Here is a 9,315-nt window from a genome sequence, read left to right on the forward strand (position 1 = left end):
TTATAAAAAATAAATTATTCATAACTGAGAAGATTGTATTACAAATCAGAAAGAGAAAATTATCAGAAGGGGGTTGGTGGGAGAAGAAGGAGGAATGAAAAACTACCCATTGGGCACAAGGCACACTATTCGGGTGATGAGCAACTAAAGCCCAGAGTTCACTACTACACAATTCATCACTGTTATCAAAAACCACTCGTACAAATAAACCCACTGAAATTCTAAATTTAATTTTTAAAATTTTGCCAAAAAGAATCTAAATATTTGGAAAATAAGTAAAGTACCATTAAATGTAGTTTGGGGCAAAGAAACAACAAAAATGGAAATTACAAAGTACTTTGATCTGAACGTAAATATCGCACACCCAAATTTATGAGATTCAAAAAAATGCAGTTAATTTACAGCAATATGAATGCATTTTAGCAAAGAAGTTTTCACATCAGTTACCGGAAATGTAATCCTGGCAAACTAGGAAGAAAAGAACAAATGCAACTCAAAAGAAGGGTCTTTTCTTCTTAAAAATGTGAGGATGTGACAAGCACACATCTAGTATTCCACCAATAGAGTCATATCAGTCTCCAAATGGAAACACCATGAGCAGCTGCACAAGAATAAAGTCTTAGAGTGGATGGGCAGAGTGAGTAACTGCTCAGAGAGGATGAGGAGCCAGGGAATGTAAAAATAGGATTCCCATGTGATATTTCTATCATTCCTATGTGATAAGCTGTGCAAACATGAGACTACCCGGAGCCCTGACTTACTCATAAGCCGAACATTATGGAGTGCGGGCCACCGTCCATCCTCCTGATAGTTGGTGAAAGTGGGGTCACTTGGGAAAGGCATGGGAAAAAGCCGTGAAGGTAATCAGTGGCAGCAAGTGAGGACAGGACACACTAGGGTCCTCCTACAGTGACATGACTGAGCATCTCTACAGCCATGAGAATAGCAGGGAACTTTAGGGGCTGATCCAGGAATGATGAGGCAGCCAACCCTGGAAGATCGGTGGGGCTTCAGCGCCCTATGTGTGGAGGAAAGAGGAGGCTTTGGAAGGTGTCCTGGAGGACCCTGGCCCTGTTCACATAGAAGAAGAGCCTGTGCCTGTGACTAAGGCCTCATGGCCTCTTCCTTCCTCAAAGGCTTTCCAGTCAACTCCCTGAGCCCACCTGACTCCAACTGCTGGAGACACATCCCCTGGCACCACAGCTGCTCCTGCCACACTGAGAGGCTGAACTTCCATTGAGGTTTATGTTTGGGGCCATCACACTGTGCAGGGTCCTGGTGAGTTTCCTGCTCACAGGAGGCTGTGCAGCATCTCCGGGCTCCAAAATAGTATTTGTGATGGTGAAATCCCGAGAATTTTGGTTGGATGTGTTTTCTCACTTGTGAATACCTTCTGTAGACCTGTCATTCCGTGCTTTACAAACTCTTTTCTGTAAACTATCTATTCTTTGTTTTTGGACTTTTGGGTTAAGAATATAATTTTAATTGTACTATCTTTAGATCCACACTACTGATTGTGGAAGTGAAATCAGTGTATTTTTGGTTGGATGTGTGTTATCACTCAGGAATATGTGTGGAGAAGTCCTCTGAAGACTTGTCTATCTTTATATGTGTGACAGTTTCTTTCTTATATACCATGCTTTCATTATTTATTTATTTTTGATATTTCTCCTGGGTAATACAGTTTTAACTTCATTTACCATGGTGTGGATCATCCTAGAATAGACAATCATTTCTCATGGGGTTGATTATTTTAAACAGAAAAAAAGCTATTTTGTCCTTTGGGTACAAATAATTCTACATGTTGATTATATCACCTCCTGAAATGGAACTGATTTGTCTATCATGTTCATAAATATTTCTGAAGAATTATTTTAAGTGACACCACATAAAACATACTTTTTCCATCCCATTACTATAAGAATATTGGACTCAGACATATTTTCAGATATTGACCATATTGTGTAAAAATTATACATTTACTTATTTCAATACCTTTTATTTTTCTGACAATTTCATACCCAAACTGTCATTTCTAAGTGACTAGTAAGTTTCAAAAGGAATTTTCCTATTCCGGGGCAATGATGTAGGGGTTGAAAGGCTAAAAGAACCACTGCAAGAACCTGGAGATAAAGCAATGCAAAAGTTTATATTAATAACATCAGAGAACAGTAGAAGAAATGAGAACTAAATGACCTAAAAATCCAAAGTGAAAAGCACCCCTTCTAGTTTGGTCGACGCTGACCTGACTCTTTGTCCTCCTGCCATATCTGCCAAGATTGCATGTGGACACAAGCTCTGTCTTGGCACAAGCAGAGGAACTCTCCTGAGAATGGAGAATCAGGTTGACCCCCAAGGGTTGCACAGGGCAGCCTCTATACATGGCCTGTGTCCTCCATGGACATTTGCTGAGATCTGACTCATCAGGCAGGCTGGAGGAGATGGCTAGAAGAACATAAAACTCCCACAGACTCAGCATGTTCTTCTGAATCCACAAGGTTGAACAGAGCATCCTGAACACATGTCTGAATCATGAACATCAACCTCCATACCCATTGACTCCCTGCAGGTGTAGACCCTGCCTGGCCTTCTGCTCAGCATGTCAGGATTTGTGACATCTCTAGAACCAACCAGTGGTCTCTGCTAAACCTCCTCTAGGGGCAGAATGAGTTTCAGAAGCTCTGCTTGGTTGCCGTGATTTGGCTTAGGACCGAGTGACGTGACCTCAGGTCTCCTTGCACAGGGACTTCACTAAATCTTTGGTGATTACAGACCTAAAGCTCTATTCACGGCATTACTTTACTGTGAGACTCCCAGTGACACAGGCTTCACCCAGCAAGCCAGAAGCAGTGCCTTCAACTCTGTGGTTCTTCCCAAGTATCATATTTGGCTCCATTGTGGGTCCACATCAGCTGCCAAGCCCACCACCATCCACATCCCCACCCACCATAAGCCAAGGCAGTTTAATTGAAAAATAGCTGACCTCTCCTGTATTCCCCTCATGCTCCCATTCCTGCAGTCTGCCAAATCTTGAATTCCGCACTATGGGGAATAGAAAGTTTATATCATCCTTTATTTTCCTGGTGATTCATGGAAAATACTACATCTTTAATATACTACATCTTTCAGGATTTGCATTTTATTATTAAAACCAACTTTTGGAATTTCAAAAACTCTGTTTTTCTATCAGTGAGAGGCTATTGTTCTAAAAAATTTAGTATAATGACCTTGCATCTGACATGAAATTAGAAAATCTGTTTGACATTCACAACCAAGTTGTTACTAATTGTCCTCAGCCAGCTCCCTCTGAGGTTGACTAGTGGAGAATGCCATCTTTACTGTCTTACAGAGTGAGCAATGAGTGTTAAATAGAAAAACAAGGAATTTGAAAAAGTAGGAAAGCACTTGGATTTGAATAAAACTGAATACAATATGCACCCATTGTATCTCACACCTTTAACAGGGGCCAAGGCATCTCAGCCTGGTGCAGTCGCAGAGGAAGTGGATTGAACTGCATCAGCATCAGTGGGCTTCAGCCTGGGTTCTGGGGAGTATTACTGATGCTTGACTAGGAGTGGTCAAATCACTGTGGCGGATCCCCTGCACACACCCTCCTGTTGCCTATTGAGGGGCCTGAATTTTGAGGAACTTACTCATTTAGAGGGAAAAATGGAAACTTCCTATTTGCCCTCTAAAGGTTTGCAGAAAATGAATAGACAAAACACAAACTAATAGAAGAAAGAGGCAACAAAAAAAAAAATTCTGTAAAAGCAGGGGAAAAATCACAGGGTCTCACTCGGTTACCCAGCATGAAGTACAGTGGTGTGATCATGGCTCATGGCAACCTTGAATTCTCAAGCACAAATGATTCTCCCACCTCAGCCTATGGAGTAGCTGGGATCACAGGGTGTGCCACAGTGTCCACATGCATGGGTATTTGGTGGATAGGAGATGGAGACTCTCTGTCCTGGATGTGAGACAGGTGGCTGGCATCTGGGTAAGGATGACATTCCCTCATTGCTAAAGAGTAAAGGGAAAGTGTCATTGATAGTGCAAGACAGGAACATGCCCTCACCCAGTGAGGTCCAGAGGCTTATATATCCTTCATAGGGGAGTGGGAAGAAGAGAGTGTAGGCAACCCAGGGGAAACAAATGACCCAAAATAAAAGAAACAGGTCATCAGAAGTGTAGATGTATTAGTCAGGGTTCTCTAGAGTGACAGAATTAAAGGACTATATACATATATATGAAGGGGAGTGTGATGGTTAATTGCGAGTGTAAACTTGATAGGATTGAGGGATACGCAGTATAGATCCTGGGTGTTTCTGTGAGGGTGTTGCCAAAAGAGATTAACATTTGTTGAGTCTGTGGGCTGAGGAAGGCAAACCCCACCCATAATCTGGTGGGCACAATCTAATCAGCTGCCAGCAAATATAAAGCAGGCAGAAAAATGTGAAAAGGAGAGACTGCCCTAGCCTCCCAGCCCACATCTTTCCCCCATGCTGGATGCTTCCTGCCCTCAAACATTGGACTTCATGTTCCTCACTTTGGGACTTGGACTGTCGCTTCTTTCTCATCGGTTTGCAGACAGCCCGTTGTGGAACTTATGATCCTTTAAGTTAATAGACTCCCCTACATATATATATTTGTGTGTGTGTGTTTGTCTGTGTATGTGTATTTATGTGTGTGTGTGTATAAATATGTGTGTGTATGTGTATATATATATATATCCTGTTAGTTCTGTGCTGTGCCTCTAGATGTCACTGGTTAATATAGGAAGTTTATTAAGTAGTAACTCACTCAATCACCAGGTCTCACAATAGGCCATCTGCTGGCTGAGGAGAAAAAAGAGCCAGCCAGAGTTCCAAAACTGAAGAACTAGGAGTCCATGTTCAAGAGTAGGAAGCCGAGACGGGTGGATCACGAGGTCAGGAGATCGAGACCATCCTGGCTAACACGGTGAAACCCCATCTCTACTAAAAAATACAAAAAACTAGCCGGGCGAGGTGGCGGGCGCCTGTAGTCCCAGCTACTCAGGAGGCTGAGGCAGGAGAATGGCGTAAACCCGGGAGGTGGAGCTTGCAGTGAGCTGAGATCCGGCCACTGCACCCCAGCCTGGGCGACAGAGCAAGACTCCGTCTCAAAAAAAAAAAAAAAAAAAGAGTAGGAAGCATCCAGCACTGGAGAAAGATGTAGGCTGGGAGGGTAGGCCCATCTCTTTTCACATTTTTCTGCCTGGTTATAGTCTAGCTGTGTTGGCAGCTGATTGCATTGTGCTCACACAGATTAATGGTGGGTCTGCTTTTCCCAGACCACTGACTCAAATATTAATCTTCTTTGGCAACACCCTCACAGATACACCCAGGATCAACACTTTACACCCTTCAATCCAATCAAATTGACACTCAGTATTAACCTTCACAAGCCCACCCCTTGTCAACTGGAACCCATATACATCTCCTGAGATCAAACATAATCTTAAAATACAGACAATAGTAAGGTCATAGTTACCCCTAACATAATATAACTGTCCTTCTTACAACTTGAAATACACTAATCCCCAACCCAAAAACTATTATATAAAGTGAACAATACTTAAATGCTCATATGAGGTCAATAAATCTTATGTCACCTGATAAAGAAATGGAAATGAAATGAAGATAATTTCTGAGTACAAGTGTATACATGCACAAACATGTTTTTAACAAAAGAAGAAGGAAATACTCATGATAGTTCCAGTCTTCCTTGCTGCAGCTGGTCACGTGGTCGTAGCTGGTATTGATGACTACCTTCTTCCACTATTCATTCTGTATTCCCTTTGCCTTCAGCAAGCACCTCAGCAGGTCACGGCCTGGACAGGATCTTGACTATTTGTAGTCCCACTTGGATTGGGTATAGTTTCCCATTGACCTTAATCAGAGTGCATGATAATACCAAGAGATGCCCTAATGGATATCCTGTATTCCACACATACTCTTTGTCACTTCCATTGTGGAGTAGTGGACTGAGTTCATCTTGATAGTCTGCGTCAATCCCCGCAGCCAACACTGTAACTCCATTCTTAGCCTGTTGACTTAAAGATAGAAGGAGCCCAAAGTGTCCAGGTGGCCAACTTAACTTCCGGTTTAATGGAATCTTTATGGTGTCTCCTGGTGGCAGCGTTCTTCCCTCTAGAACTAAGATGTCTAGCCCAGCAGAACATAATGTCACCGGAACAGAAAGCAAACATTTTGCTAGTGGATCACTAGGGATGATAGTGAATGGTTTCACTTTCACTTCCACCCCTTGAATCCTGGATCTGTGAATCCTGGCTATGGGAGAAACAGTACCATACATTGGGTGCTGATTCAGAGCATTCATGGCCTTCTGGAGTACCTTGCTCCAGCCCTGCAAAGTATTGTAACCTAGTTGACGTAATTGTGACCTCAAAAGGCCGTTCCACCATTCTGTCAAACCAGCGGCTTCAGGATGATGGGGAATATGGTAAGACTAGTGAGTTCCATGAGCATGAATCCACTGCCCCACTTCTTCACCTGTAAAGTGAATCCTTGGTCAGAGATAATGCTGTGGAATACCGGGATGGTGGATAAGGCATTCCTTGAGTCCATAAATGGTAGTCTTGGCAGAAGCCTTGCATGGAGGTAGGCAAATCCATATCCAGAGTAAGTGCCTATTCCAGGGAGGACAAACCTCTCTCGTTTCCATGATGGAAGAGGTCCAATATAATCAATCTGCATTCAGGTAGCTGGTCAATCACCCCAGGGAACGGTGTCGTACAAAGTGTTCACTGTTGGTCTCTGCTGCTGCTGGCAAATTGGGCACTCAGCAGTGGTCACAAACATATATATATACACACACACACATATATATATATACACACACACACACTCATATATATAGATGAGTATATTACATATTAACTTATAGGATCACAAGGTCCCACTGTAGGCTGTCTGCAGGCATCAGGAGTGAGGAGCAAGGAGATCCAGCTCGAGTCTCAAAACTGAAGAACTTGGAATCCAGTGTTTGAGGACAGGAAGCATCCAGCAGGGGAGAGAGATATAGGCTGGGAGGCTGGGCCAGACTCACTTTTTCACCTTTTTTCTGCCTGCTTTATATTCACTGGCAGCTGATTAGATGGTGCCCATAGATTAAGTGGGAGGTCTGCCTTCCCCAGCCTACTGACTCAAATGTTAATCTCCTTTGGCAGCACCCTCACAGACACACCCAGGAGGAATGCCTACATCCTTCAATCTAATCAAGTTGACAATCAGTATTAATTATCACAGGATTACAGGCCTGAGCCATCACACACAGCCTTATTGTATATTTCATACAATTTCCTGATTTTCCTATTTTATCTGTGACTTAATAAAGTTTTCCAGCTATGACCCCAAACTGGTAATTCTTGAAAGCACATTCAAATGTATTTTGCGACAATTCGTAACTGGCAAAATGTTGAGCCTCGTGGAGTCACCTCACTTCTCTGTCAGCTCTCAATTCCCCATCATTACTATCACTTCTGGGAGCATGTTTTCCAAAACTCGTTTTCTCTCTATGGTTTCTTCAGAGTTGTTCAATGAGATTGCAATAAGTTACAACTTATTACTGTCATGAGATTGGGAAGTCAGAGTGGTGGATTCATGTAAACTGACACCTGAAGTAAAACACATGCAGTTAGGTGTGGACTGGAGAATCACCTGGAGACATGCTGCAGGCAGCTGAGAGCATCAGCACCCCCGCCCTGGGCTTCTCAGACAGGTCTGAGGATCGTCACATGGTACTCAGCACATACTACCAGGAGCAGGTGCACTCTGGCTTCTGAAGCAGCCACCTGAGAATCCCCTGCCTCTAGTACGTTCTTCATGAATAACATACGGTAGGCTTCAGAAAGACTGTGATTTAGACTCTAATTTATTGAACTTGAACAATTTCTCCTTTAAATACTGAGAATAACTTCTCTTTTGCTGTACAAATTCCACTTATCCTACAGCACAAACTCCTCAAGTGGACTTATCTCTCCTCTTTATTCATTCAGGACAGCCATTGTGATGTCTTTTCTCCCAGGGATGAGGGCAAAAGAGGCTTAGGGTTCAGGGGAACCTCCCTGGCCCCCTCTAAGAAAATCTCCCAATAATTTTCAAAACCTGACTGAGTTTGAGAACTTTCCTCAGCAGATAGAGGCACTAGAAGGAGCCCTGGGGCAGCCCAGCCTCACACATCTGCTTCCTTGGGGATTTATGTTATGACTTGTAACACTGTGGGAGCGTAACTGTAATCCTGTTGACAGTAATAAGTGGCAAAATCTTCAGGCTGCAGGCTGCTGATTGTGAGTGTAATCCGTCCCAGATCCATTGCCGCTGAATCGAGAGGGAATCCCACTTTGCAAACTGGATGCAGGATAGATCAGGAGCTTAGGGGCTTTCCCTGGTTTCTGCTGATACCAATTTAAATTATTGCCAATGCCTTGACTCGCCTGGCAAGTGTGGGTGACTGTGTCTCCTACAGATGCAGACAGGGAGGATGGAGACTGGGTCATCTGGATGGCACATCTGGCACCTGAGGTTGGAAACATAAAAACAAATATTCTTACAATTAATCATGTTATCAGAGGACCTCCCTGAAGTTCCAGACAGTACTGAGCACACTGACTGAGTAAATTCCTGCTGTTCTCCTTCCTTACCCGGGAGCCACAGCAGCAGGAGCCCCAGGAGCTGAGCGGCGACCCTCATGTCCATGCCGTGTCCTGACTGAGACTGACTCCTGCACAGGGTGTGACCAGCCTATAAAAAAGTCTTCAGGGCAGAGGGTTGTGCTCTGGGAACATGCAAATCCGCAAGGGATGGGGCAGGCTGAGCACAGCTGCAGGGCTGGCTCATCTCAGTAACTCAGCACAGGGGCAGTGTCCCCAGAGTCCCAGGTCAGACCAGGGCAGTGCAGATTTACCTTGAGAGAATACATTTCTCCTTTGGGCCATACAGTTACAGAACATATTTTTGGAGTGAATTTTCAAAATTTTAAAAGAACATAAGACTAGATTAAATTTTATATATATATATATATATATATATATATATTTTTTTTTTTTTTTTTTTTTTTTTTTGAGACGGAGTCTCGCTCTGTCACCCGGGCTGGAGTGCAGTGGCCGGATCTCAGCTCACTGCAAGCTCCGCCTCCCGGGTTCACGCCATTCTCCTGCCTCAGCCTCCCGAGTAGCTGGGACTACAGGCGCCCGCCACCTCGCCCGGCTAGCTTTTTGTATTTTTTTAGTAGAGACGGGGTTTCACCGTGTTAGCCAGGATGGTCTCGATCTCC

The 9,315-nt window shown here is 43.7% G+C and overlaps 1 gene segment (V, D, J or C); it reads right to left on the reverse strand.

The window, feature by feature from the left end:
* Positions 1-8,308: 8,308 nt before the first annotated feature.
* On the reverse strand, positions 8,309-8,732 carry LOC105471723 (immunoglobulin kappa variable 1-6-like). The segment is given in 2 exon segments: positions 8,309-8,559; positions 8,684-8,732. Coding segments are annotated over 2 exon segments (300 nt in total).
* Between the last annotated feature and the right edge of the window lie 583 nt (positions 8,733-9,315).

This window comes from Macaca nemestrina, chromosome 13 (assembly GCF_043159975.1).
Source record: "Macaca nemestrina isolate mMacNem1 chromosome 13, mMacNem.hap1, whole genome shotgun sequence".
Classification (NCBI taxonomy): domain Eukaryota; kingdom Metazoa; phylum Chordata; class Mammalia; order Primates; family Cercopithecidae; genus Macaca; species Macaca nemestrina.